The 13,292-nt window shown below is 42.1% G+C and overlaps 2 protein-coding genes across 2 annotated transcripts; both read left to right on the forward strand.

The window, feature by feature from the left end:
* Positions 1-6,225: 6,225 nt before the first annotated feature.
* On the forward strand, positions 6,226-7,116 carry LOC108344396 (uncharacterized mitochondrial protein AtMg00810-like). The gene has a single exon (XM_017582843.2). The coding sequence runs from the start codon at positions 6,226-6,228 to the stop codon at positions 7,114-7,116; it is 891 nt and encodes a 296-aa protein (XP_017438332.2).
* A 4,749-nt stretch (positions 7,117-11,865) lies between these two features.
* Positions 11,866-12,405, forward strand: LOC108344395 (uncharacterized). The gene has a single exon (XM_017582842.1). The coding sequence runs from the start codon at positions 11,866-11,868 to the stop codon at positions 12,403-12,405; it is 540 nt and encodes a 179-aa protein (XP_017438331.1).
* The last annotated feature ends 887 nt before the right edge of the window (positions 12,406-13,292 follow it).

Genomic DNA, 13,292 nt, shown 5'->3' on the forward strand with positions numbered 1-13,292 from the left:
AAAACAATTTACTTCATGATATTCTATTAGTCTCTCTCTTTGCTTCACAATTGGATAAACCACTTCTCAACTCATTTCCCAATTCTTTTTCAAAGAATTCATTTTTCTTCCTCTTCTTCTTCTTTCTTCTTTTTCATTACTTTTCTATTTTTCTCAATACACCCATACTAAACAAACTCCCCCAAACTTAAACCATTCTCCTGTAGTACAAATGATTGCTCTATTAAGCTCAAGGTAGGGAAATCAAGGAATTTTCAATAGACTTGAGGTTCAAAGAGGGAAGACATCTTTCATTAAGGTTGAGGGGGTTAGTATTGGCTAATTTGGCTTAGAACATGTGAAAGAGGTAGAAGAGTAAGATGACCTTGATCATGTCCAACAAGCAAGCAAATGATTCAATTCAGAGAAACTCAGGCAAAGTCAATTGTGATCTAACATGATAGCATTTACAAGAAAAATATAAGGCACAACATCTCACAAGATTAACTCAAGGTTCCACAACATCATGAAGCAACTGCCATAAATATTGATCGCAATTAAACATAGAGCATTCTCATAATTTTCATGAAGAAAGCAACCACAATTTGAACTAACTTGAACCATCTCAAAAATCATTTCATATTCAATCATAAGCATCATGGTTCAGCACAGTCTATCAAGCCAGATAACTAAAACAACTTAACTAAAATTGAAAAACAAAAGCTAACTAGTAACCCAAGTAAAAGAAAGCAAAATAAAAGGTCCTGTGACTCATGATTTGTAGCTCATTGTCAGACTCCTTCATTTTCTGCACCACCTCCCCCAATAAATTGGGTTGGTCCCCAAGCCATGCTACTTGGGTCGCATATTCCTCTGTTGACATCTCTACTTTGTGGCGGCGTTTGTTTTTATTCTCTTGGAGTTGGATGAAGAAGTCATTTCTGCACAAAAGATTGAAAATAAAGTTTGCAAATGTGAGCTCACAATGTATGTATTTGTAACAAACAATCATTAGATCACATGATCATGAGTTCACAAGGTCAAACGCACACAGAATACACAAGAAAAATCACAAAACACAGCCTGGAGCATGAAAAATTTGAAGCAGAAGAGAAAAATAGAGTTGCTGAAAAATCTGGTCTGGTTGGAGCTAGCTGGAGCGCCCCTAAGCAGAGGGCGCTGGAGCTAGCTATGGGTCAGAATGCCAGAAAACTGGATTCGTGCTGAGCGCGCTGGAGCGCCCCTGAGCAGAGGGCGTTGGAGCGCCATACCAGATTGCAGATTTGCAGAATTTCACAACTACACCTACGATTTTTGGAATTTGGCACTTCTTGATGCTCAATTCAGCCCAGATTAACATGTTTTCACTATACAAACTTGATTAAATCCATAAGGATTGAAATTGAGTGCAAGAATGCCAATTTAGGTGCACACTTCCAAAGCTTTCTTCTACAACTCAAGGCTTCAAATTTTACACTTTAAACATACCTAAACTCAACATAACCATTCACAACATACACAATCACACTAGAACACATAAAAACAGATTGAACAATTCTAAAACACATCAATACACAATAAAACTCAACATTACACTAGTTAACCATTAACAACACAAAAACTACAATTGAAACTAACATGCTCCAAAATAACAAAATCAAATCAAAACATTCTAAAGCAAATTCAAACAATAAAAACACACTCAAATAACAAAATCACACAAAGAGAGAGGGTTAGAAAGCTGGGTTGCCTCCCAGTAAGCGCTTGTTTAACGTCATTAGCTTGACATCATTAAGCTCAAGTTTGATTCTTGATGTTGTAGTGCCTCTTCTTGTCATGACACCAACATCCTCTCAATAATTTCCTAGTCACCAACTTGACTCTCCTAGAATATGGAGCCTCTATCTCAAGTACTCCATTTATCTTGATGTTCTTGATGACCCATAACCTATTCTTGAATTTCACAGGTTTGCCATGTTTGGGCTCATCGCTTGCTTTCACAGAATTTTGGTGAACTAGTTCTTCTTCCTTTTCTTCTTCCTCTCCCTTTACTCTTGGGGATAAACAGCTGAGGCTCCTCTTGACCAACTTGGCAGCTTTCTCTGTTAGACTAGTAATTGATAAAATTTCATCAGTGGCTTCAATACTAGTCTCTTTTTCATGATTTTGCTGCTCAACTCCAAAGACGTTGAAAGTTACTTCCTCATCTTGGTCCTTTAATTTCACTGTTCCTTCTTCCACATGAATGACAACCTTTGCTGTCTTCATGAAAGGTCTTCCAAGTATGAGTTGTATCTCTGCATCTTCTTCCATGTCCATAACTACAAAATCCACCGGGAATTGGAGTTTATCTATTTTGACCACCACATCTTCCACGACACCATACGGATACTTGATGGATCTGTCCGCCAGCTGTAGCATCATTTTTGTAGGCTTGACTTCAAGACCACCAATCTTCTTAAGCATAGATAGGGGCATCAGATTGATACTAGCCCCCAAGTCAACGAGAGCCTTCCCTATATCATGGTCTCCAATGGTGCACGGGATGGTGAAACTCCCCGAATCTTTAAATTTTGGAGGAAGAGTCTTCTGCATGATGGCACTGCAATTTCCCTGTACTTCAATTGTTTCCTCATCTAAATATTTCTTCTTGCTGAGGATTTGCTTCATGTACTTCGCATAAGCAGGAATTTGTTGCAGTGCTTCGGTCAATGGCATGGTGATCTCAAGTTGATCAAATATTTGCTTGAACCGAGCCAACTGTTTCTCCTTCCCTTTAGTAGATGGGATTTTTGGGTAAGGGAGGTGTTTCACTATTTCTTTCTCTTTTTGCTTTTTCTCTTTTTCTTTTCCTTTATTTTCTTCTTCTCTCCCAACAATCTCTTGATCTATTTCCTTGTGTGCTTGAATCTCATCTTCATTGCTTCTGTTTTCTTTATTTGGCAGTTGTTTCTTGTAATCAACCCCAACCTCTTTTCCACTTCTTGTTGTAATGACATTGCATTCCTCCTTAGGGTTAACTTCATTGTTGGCCACAAAATTCTTTTCAGGTTTTTCCTCGAGCTTCTTAGCAAGTTGACCCACTTGTATCTCCAGATTTCTAATGGAAGCTTCAGTGCTCTTGTGGTTGGAGATGGACACTTGCATAAACTGCTGAAGAGTGTCCTCTAACGTTGAGGTCCTGTCAGATAAGGAGGGATGTGGATGATATTGTTGTTGAGGTGGTATGTTTGATGGCCCAACTTGTCCTTGGCCCATGCTTGGGTGAGGTCTCCATCCTTGGTTGTAGTTACCTTGGCGGTCTTGATTACCCATATAATTCACCTCTTGGAAATTGGCTTGCATGGCACACTGACCATTTATATGATCTCCACCACATAGCTCACAACCTTGATGTTGAGCTTGCGAAACATTCTGGAGCTCTTTAGGGAGTTGAGAGAGCTTGTTCATGAGAGCTTCGAGTTGTTGGGTCATTATTTTGTTTTGAGCTAACAAGGCGTCCTGAGATTGTAGTTGAAAAACACCTTTTTGTTGGAGTTGAGCCCTTTCATTTTGTACTTCATTGTCATTAGAAGCCATATTCTCTATTAGCTCATGTGCTTCTTCAGGTGTCTTCCATCTGATGTTTCCTCCAGCTGAGGCATCCAACATTAATTTGGTTTGGGATTTAAGGCCCCCCAAAAACATATTCAGGACGGTAGGCTCATCAAACCCATGAGTGGGCGTCTTTCATAGTAAGCCCTTGAACCTATCCCATGCTTGACTCAAAGTTTCACTACCATCTTGCTGAAAAGATGAGATTTCCTGCTTTCCTTTATTTACTTTTGACTGTGGGAAGTATTTGTTGAGGAACTTGGCAACCACGTCCTCCCATGCCGTGAAGCTATTCTCAGGAAAAGAATTCAACCACACCTTGGCGTTTCCTACCAACGAGAATGGAAACAGGCTCAGCCTTATAGCTTCATCAGGAACATCATGAATCTTCACAGTATTACATATCTCAATGAAGGTGGCCAAATGATTGTACGGATTCTCATGAGAAAGGCCCTGGAACTGATTGTTCTGCACCAAATGGATGAGAGCAGGCTTTATCTCCATGTTGGCGGCATTAACTCTTGGCCTAGAAATGCTGTTAAAGTGAAGAGGCCCTGAGAATGTAGAATAGTCCTCCAAGGTGCGTCTAGCTTGGCCATCACCATGACCATTTGGATTGGCGGCCATATCTTCTCCTTCTACTTTTGTTTCTACGGGCAGTTTTCTCAACTTCAGGGTCAAAAAGGAGGGGTTCAGATGATGTTGTGCTCCTAGTACGGATTGTGCCCTGCATACACTAGAGACAACAATACTAGAGTACCAAGTTATCCGAAAATAAAAGAAAACAAAAATTATTCACAGTAAAAAGAATATAAGAATAAAGCCTAAGTTGGTTAGAAACACACAAAAGTATAGTATTAACCACGAGTCCCCGGCAACGGCGCCAAAAACTTGTTAACTTTCTGGCAAGTGTACCAAATCGTTCAAAGTAATAAAACCGGTAAGACCGGATATCGTTTCCCAAGAGACTCGTGTCACCAAACAATCGTATAATTTCCAACTAACTTAGACTAAAGAATGCTTCATAATTTGTGTTTTTGTGCAATTAAAGTAAACATGAAACATAATTGATAAAAGTGATCTTAGATACTCAAACACTTGGAAATGGAAAGATTAGAAATGATATGAAATGGTATTGTTGGGGGTATGATTTCACCTACTTCACTCTTATGTATAGAAAATCACTTCCTCTTCATTAATATGCCAATGTCAATCTACTAAATTACTCAAACCCAATTCCTTGGTAGAGAGAGCCTAGACTTCCTTATTAGGTTCCAATCCCTTGGAAGACCTAACAATTATTTCTGCATTAAGAATTGAGATCTTAAGACAACCAAAGGTCCTAGCTCTATTCCTAGATACTATTTCCTTTAGGTGTTTAATCCAAGTCCAGATTTACCCAACATTTTCCAATATCAAGCAAACCCTAAAATCATGTAATGGGTAGCAATTTCACAACAAGCATTAAGAAAAGGAATTAAACACTAACAATCAATGAAAGAGGCATAAATCCATTCAAAACATAGTGGTTTACATAAGATTTCAGTGGCTACATCAATCCCCCAACAATAATGAAACTAGCTCTCCATGAATGGAGAGCTCAAGCTTACAACAATGGTGGAAATGGAAGAAGGAGGAAGACCCAAGGTTGAAGAAGGACTGTTTCCACAGCTCCTAGCTCGCCTTCAAGAGCTCCAATTGAGAGAAATCGTGTTTGGGCAGCCAAAGATCCCAACCCCTTCGCGTTTTAGGGTTAAATAAGCTAGATCTGACACATCAGCAAAAGTCGCGCCCGGGCGCCCTCTCAGTCGCGCCCGGGCGCGAGCCTCTCGGAAAAAGTCGCGCTTGGGCGCCCCATTTCTCACGCCCGGGCGCAAGCTTCTCGCAAAAAGTCGCGCCCGAGCGCCCCTTTTTCACGCCCGGGCGCGACTAGCACACAAAACTGGCACCTGGTCACTTTTCTGTGCAGAAACTAGCCCTGGTGCAGTCGCGCTTGGGCGCCCCTCAGCCAGGGGGGGCTTGGGCCTGACCAGCACACAAAACTGACACCTGGTCACTTTTCTGTGCAGAAACTGGCCCTGGTGCAGTCGCGCTTGGGCGCCCCTCAGCCAGGGGGGGCTTGGGCCTGACTTTTCAGCATTGCATCAATTTCACTTTTTCTGCAGATCTGCTTGCTTCTCATGCTTGGTTCAGCTTTAGACATTATTGGAGACTCTTCCAAGCTCATTATTAGCTACAAAATAAGGGATTATTGATGAAAGCACATCAAAGTAGCCAAAGATACAATTATTTAGAAAACAAGACAAAAGAAGAGGATTTAACAAGTTATAAGTTATAAAGGAGTTGATTTTGCTACTAAAATGATGCTTAGATAGTGGTAAAAATTAGCATTATCAGCAGGTCAGGGGACGAACGGTTGAGGACGAACGTGCTTTTTTTTTATTTATTTTCTATTTTTTTATTTTTATTTTTTTTATTTTTTACTCATGATGAAAATAAAATAAATCTATTAGTCCATCCGGACGAAATTGGGTGTTGACACTTACCACGGTCAGATTACTCATTGCCCTAGCTGCTTCCAACAGTTGGTTTCTACATCAATTGGATGTTGACAATGCTTTTCTGCACGGAGATCTTAATGAAGAGGTCTACATGGAACCACCCTCAGGTCTGGACATATATAATAAAGGACAGGTTTGCAAGTTGACCAAATCTTTGTATGGCTTGAAACAAGCCAGTAGGCAGTGGTTTGACAAGCTTTCTTCCTTCCTAATAACTGCTAAATTTGTCCAATCTAAGTGTGATCATTCCTTGTTTACTAAAAGGGCACCTACAAGTTTTACTGCTCTTCTTGTGTATGTGGATGACATTGTGTTGGCAGGAGACTCTATGATGGAGATCAATTGCATAAAGGAGCTTCTTCACAATAGGTTTCGAATAAAGAACCTAGGAGAACTCAAATACTTCCTAGGACTGGAAGTGGCCAGATCTAAGAAGGGTATCCACCTATGTCAAAGGAAATATGCCTTAGATATACTGGAAGAGACGGGAATGTTGGGCTGTAAGCCTTCGATTACTCCCTTCCTAAGTGACACTAGCTGCTTGTACAAATTGGAAAGCTACCTGGATGACCCAGGCCCTTACAGGAGGCTAATAGGGAAGTTGCTTTACCTCACAAATACAAGACCTAACCTATGTTTTTCAGTTAATTTACTTAGTCAATTTGTTCAATCACCTACTGACTATCACTGTCGGGCCATTCAACATATTCTCAGGTATATCAAATCCAAGCCCTCTGAAGGGTTGTTTTTTCCTGCTGACTCCCCTATGCAACTAAAGGCATTTAGTGATTCTGACTGGGCGACATGTCCCAACACCATAAGATCCACAACAGGGTTCTGTATCTTCCTTGGGTCCTCTCTTGTATCTTGGAAATCTAAGAAGCAGAGAACTGTCTCCAGATCCTCTACTGAAGCTGAGTATAGAGCTCTTGCAGCCACTGTATGTGAGATACAGTGGCTCAGTTATCTCCTACGAGACTGATGAGTCAATATTTTCTCAATTTCACTTAGCTTATTGTACCGAATTTAATCAGGGAATTGTGCTTAAATGTCCAATATTTTTCTATTTTTCTTAATTGTGCTTAATTTGATCGAAAATTCTTATTTTAATTAATTTGAATTATTTGAGCTAATTATTTGCATTATTAATTGTAGGAAAATTGTTGGATAATATTTGGGACATTTGGAGGTGAAAAGAAAATGCCACATCAAATATACTTTTAAGCTAAAAAGAGAAAGGAGGTGCAGATTTCATTTTTGGGGGTGCACACGGAGATGGACTTAATTGGAAAAGCTTCCTTTAAAATGAAGAAGTGGTGCTGGATGGGAATAAAAGGAAGCAGCACACGCTGCACTCATTTGCTTAGGAGGAGGAGGTTTTATTTTGGAGAAAGAAAGTGATTCATTGCTGGAAGAAAAAGGGATGCCGCGGCCCACAATTGAAAAAAAGAATGATAATGCTCCAGCACAGTCACGGCCCAAAGCAGAAGCAGCAGCACATCAGGGGACACACGTCCACGCGGGCTTCACGCTTCCAGCAGCTTTAGACACACTGCCACGTCCAGCTGGAGCAAGAAGCAGTAGCACGAGAATGGGAGAAAAGGCGCGCTGTCCAGCACGGCCCACACCTTCTTCCGCCCAGCAGCAGCCACGTTGAGGGGTGCACTCGGTCCAACATCAATGAAGAGCTACGTCCAGCAGGCGGCCCAGTAGCATGAGAAGGGGTGCACGGACAACAACAGGCCTTCACACGTCCACGCGAGCTTCACGCTTCCAGCAGCTTGGGAAGCACACATGGTCCAGCAGTAAGCGTTGCACACAGCAAAAAGAGAAGCCATTCGGCAATTAGGAAACACTGCACGCACAAGGTCCAGCAAGCTTGGAGAGAGGAGGGAGCGTGAACATGCACATAAGAGAGTGCTCCAGCAGTGTTTGGGGGTCTCGGCCTAGAGCTGTAGCCGCCACTCTCTTTCTTTTCTGCTTTTACCTTTGAACATTTGGGAGGGCTGGACGTGTGAGGAGCCAGCCGTCACCGAAGAGGAGAGCACTGCCACAAGGAGCTGCACGCTGGGATTGTCACGGCTGCAAGGGAGCACCTTTCTTTAGATAATGCACATGTTATTGGGTCCAGCAGCAACTCTCTTTTACACCTTTTTACTTTGCTTTCTTTTTAAACATGAGGAGAAACGTGAATTCATTCTATAGGAGGTGCAGCATCGGTTTTGTTTTCTTTATTGAGGGAATAGGATAGTGATTATTCTTGGAAGAAGTGAAGTGTTGGTTTCATTAAAAAAAAAAAAGACAATTGCTTTCAATAGTTACGTTTTTAATTTTGAAGATATGAATTCCAATGTTTCTTTAATTTAGCTTAATGGTTCCTTACGTGTGCATTGCTATATGATGTGTCTATCACATTCAAAGGTTACTGGATTATGCATTCTCTTATTTCTATGTATTGTATTTTAATGGATTTAAGCCAATGGGAATTGAATTGCGTTCTTGCTGTGCACTATGCTTCCAACGCTGGTTTCTATTTGAATGAAAAGCACATTTCATTTTCTTGCATTTAGTAATAGGGACGTTTTGGGAAAGGTGATATACAGTTATGGACTTTTAATTTCTTTCTTGGAGAAAAGCATGTGATTTTATTTGGAGAGTTCCACGTTTAAATTTACTTTGTGCATTTAATTGTTTAGGTCAATGTTGCATTTTAAATTGATTCAAACACTTTTCACTTTAATGTTGTCTATTCTGTTCAGCTGTGTTAATTTAGTTGTGATGTTAGTTTAAGTGACCAACTATTTTAATTCTTTGTTTCCTTCCGTGTTTACATTCGCATTTTAATTTAGTTCATCTGCATTCACAAAATCTTCACAAACCCCTCCACTACGTGTTTAATCTGAGACTGAACCACAAATTGGTCTTTGAGAGACGACCTAGGAGTCACTTCCTAGCTTATACTGCATTAATTTTGCAATCAATTTTTGTGTGAGGTGCGACCCTCTCATCAGAGACCTTCAAATAGAAGAGTCGGGAATTTCAGCCTTGTATTGCGACAACAAGTCTGCAAGACATATAGCTCACAACTAGAGCTTTCATGAACGGACCAAGCATATTGAGCTTGACTGCCATGTCGTCCGTGAGAAAGTTCAAAAACACCTTCTCAACCTCCTTCCCGTGCGCTCCGACGAGCAGTTGGCTGACATCTTCACAAAATTTCCACATCGCGTCAGGTTCAAGTTCATTGTTCCCAAGCTTGGACTGACGACCATCCACCGTCCAGCTTGAGGGGAGGCTATTGGGAATCAAATTGATTCCTTATTGTCATAAAGACAGTAATTCAATGTATTCTGTTTTAGGTTTTACTGTTGTTAGGTTTTCTAGTTAGTTGAACAGAACTCTATAAATAGAGCTCTCTCTCTTTGTTAATGTAACAAGATATACAATATCATCACTTTCCTCTGTTCTATACTACACAACATAATATAACAAGAAAAGAGAACGTTTTTCTTACCTCTCGTGTTACCCTCTTCATCTTTGTCTTCTTCGCCGTCGTCCACCGCCGTCTCCTCCGCTGCAGATCTGTGCTGACGCCGCTGCTGCCCTCATCGCCTGGAGAACCTCACTGTGGCTCCGTTCTCTCTCCTCTCACGCTCGTTCTCACATTGCTTGCGTGGCCTTCTGTTTGCCTTACGCTTATCTGCTGTAAGTCATCATGGGTTGGGCCATAGACTTGCATGAACAGTACTGGGCCAATTCTGATAAGTTCCATTCTTCCCTCGTAATAAACGTTCAATTCCAATGTCGATTTAGTTTAAAGAGAATCACTTCCAACTCCTTCTGACTTCTCCCTGCATATTTGGATTTCTTTATTCTTCTTTTCAAATACCATGTTGATCACTGCGATTCCACCATATGTATAATATTTTTTGAAGGAAGATTTGTAATAGTTAACTTGATGTTTGGATTTATGATTTTATAAAAAAAGGTTGTACTTAGGTCTTTTTTTATTTTATAAAATGATAGACTTTTAAGTTTAAAACATATTTTAGAAAGTGGTGGATCGTTTTGTGTCAAATCATCACCATTTGCTAGTATACATCTTCTCAAGTTTCCTATTTTCTTATTTGTTTGAGTTTTCGGCTTCCATAATTATTTGGTGCATCTTAGTTACAAAGTAATATAGAAATGTACTGGATGGTAATAAGCATTGGATTTTTAGTTAAGCAAAAAGTGGGAACTAATTTTATTTACATAATTTGACGTGTTTATATATAATATTTTGACATATTTATAAATCATTTTTTAACATGCATATAAATATTACAAATTTAATTAATTCAAATTTGGTCTTCTTCTGATTTGCCTCAACTTCTACTCTTTTTCATTTTTGTAGTGGAATGAAAATAATAACATCATGAAAATGTAACACTTTTTATATAATCAAAGGAATTGTGTAGCTAGGCTTGAGGATTAATGTTGAGTGCTGACATGTGATTAAGAAAAGTTTAAATCTTGTTTGTGCATTGAACATCAAAACGAGGCATTGAGAAATAAAGGAAATCCTCTAGTGAAAGAAACCTAAATTGATGGAGAGTTTAAGCACCAAGGTGAAGAGCTAAGCTAAGAGAAAACCTTCATAGTGAGAAAACCTCATAGTTAAACATCAAGGCAGAAGCTTAATTCATAAGAAAACCCTAGGAGGAAACCGCTATGGAGCATTGAAGACTAAAGCTAAGCATCAAGTCTTATTTCTTTAAAATCAGTGTTTTGTTCTATTAGGGAGCTTCCTTTTAATTCTCTAGTACCAGACGACCCCGGACGACTCCAGACAAAACACAGGGGATGACCGGCAGGACTCGAACACCCAGAACGGACGGTCATGATAGGTAGGTCTGCAGAGGTGATTAAGGTAAAGCACCGATTAGAGGGTTGGGCTCTGGATTGAGCCGTAATTAAGGTCCTGCTAATCCTAGGCCCATGACCAAAACTATAAATACAGGTCAAAAGTAAGAGGTAGGCAGATTCATTAATTGCGCATTTATTGCAGTACCTAAACAATCGATTGGACCTTTACTGACTTAAGCTTCGGAGCACCTTTAACAGGTATCCTCCCAGGCGTACAGGATGGACGAACGTTGACCTACAGAAGGAAGGATCGCGAGGAGACCAGACAGACATAGCGGAGAGCGCGCGGATTCAGGTGACTCGACCCCATACAGAAACATTTTGGCGCCCATCGTGGGCCCGAGTGACTAAACCCAATGGTGACCACGAGAAACATGAGCAGCGAGGACCAATCGAGATGATACGAATGTTACAACAGCAGATGGAGGAGTTGCAGCAGCGGCATGAGGCGAAGATGGCGGCCGTGCGGGCCGAGTGCTCAGCTCGCATAGCACAGGAGAGAAGATCTGGGGCAGGAGATAAAACCGAAGAAGAGCGCGGCAAAGCCGCCCAGGAAGGTGCTTCAAAGCACAACAGCATGCCTGATCCTACCTGGAAACCACCCGGGTCGGAGGTCGAGAGGAGCAAGGTTAAGGCCGACCAGGATGAGAGCGCAGTCCTGAGCAAACAGCTGGTGGTGAAGGTCGAAGACACCTCAGACCACCTACCATTCATCCAAGCTATTATAGACGTCCACATATCTAAGCACTTTGTCCCACCGCAGCTCAGCATTTACGATTGAACGATTGACCCTGACGATCATGTGAAGGCGCTTACTACTCGGATGGCGTTTCAGACAGGGAATCGGACAATCTGGTGTCGGGCATTTTCTTTGTCCTTGGAAGGGGAAGCCCTAGAATGGTTTAACTCCCTGCCTCAAAATTCTATAGAAAGTTTCGACGGCCTAAAGGCCATGTTTGGACGGCAGTTCGCCAACTACCGCTCCCAAGACTTGACCATCTTTCAACTGTCTAGCCTCAGACAGGGGAAAGAAGAAACATTAAAAGCGTTCATGGACCTTTACCAAAAAAAGGTTTGGCGGGTGAAGGGTCTCAACTCCGAGTTGGCCCGTCAATATGTCTTACCGACACTTAAACCCGGGTCGTCCAAAGAGAGCGTCTGTCGGCACGCGCCGAAGACCTTGGAAGAGTTGCGTGAACGAGCAGTAGATGAAATAAGGGTGGAGGAGATGAAGAAGTCTTACCGGAATAAGGCCCAGGAGGCAAAGGAAAAATCGGAGGGCAAAAGCCACGAAGGGCCGTCGGGGGCTTCAGACCGAAGGATCCCCTCAGGGGCTCGCGTTTCTAGCAATACACCCCGTTAAACGCCCATCGAGCTAAGATATTGCAAGAGGCATTGAGCGCCGAACTCATACAGACGCCCAAGAGGCGCCTGACCCCTCCAGGCGCGGACGGGAACAAACATTTCTTGTGGCACCAGAACTTGGGTCACACCACGGAAGAATGTGTGACACTCAAAGATCGGATCGAGGAGCTGATCCGGGCTGGCCAATTGAAGAAGTATGTTAGGGCCGAACCTACCGAGCGCCATGTCGGCTCCTCGGTACAACCGCGTAGTCCCCACAGGAGTCTATTGATCAAGGAAGCTCCTCCAACATCTTGTATTGGAAGACTTTTCAGCGCATGGACCTGTCGGAGGATCTCATTGTGCCATTCAATGAACAGATAGTGGGATTCGCAGGAGAGCGGGTGGACACTCGTGGCTATGTTGATCTCCGTACTCGTTTGGGAACCGGACGGGAGGGCGACGAGAAGAAGGTTCAATATCTGCTGGTAGACGCCAACACGTCTTACAATGTCCTCTTAGGTCGATCGTGCCTGAACGCGTTTGGAGCAATAATGTCCACCTCACATTTAACTATGAAGTATCCATTAGAAAGGGGAACCATCTACACCGTCTGAGCCGACCAAAAAACAACCCGGGAATGCTATGCAGCGGGGTTAAAGCTCCACCCCCGGGTGACGCGACGACGGACGGTCAGTTCAGAGGTGGCGATGGCCGACCTCGACCCCCGGACGAATGCAGATGATCGGATCAAGTAGATTGGAGAACTAAACAAAGTGAAGATAGGGCATGATGAAGAGCAGACTACCCGCATTGTGGAGGATTTGGAGCCAAAGGTGGAACGGGAATTACGAGCGATACTTTGGCGTAATCGCGACCTATTTGCTTGGGCAGCATCTGACATGC

The sequence above is a fragment of the Vigna angularis genome, chromosome 8, assembly GCF_016808095.1.
Source record: "Vigna angularis cultivar LongXiaoDou No.4 chromosome 8, ASM1680809v1, whole genome shotgun sequence".
NCBI lineage: Eukaryota > Viridiplantae > Streptophyta > Magnoliopsida > Fabales > Fabaceae > Vigna > Vigna angularis.

Excerpts from the sequence above, each read along its gene's own strand:
- LOC108344396 (XM_017582843.2), top strand. The coding sequence starts at position 6,226 with ATGGAACCACCCTCAGGTCTGGACATATATAATAAAGGACAGGTTTGC.
- LOC108344395 (XM_017582842.1), top strand. The coding sequence starts at position 11,866 with ATGGCGTTTCAGACAGGGAATCGGACAATCTGGTGTCGGGCATTTTCT.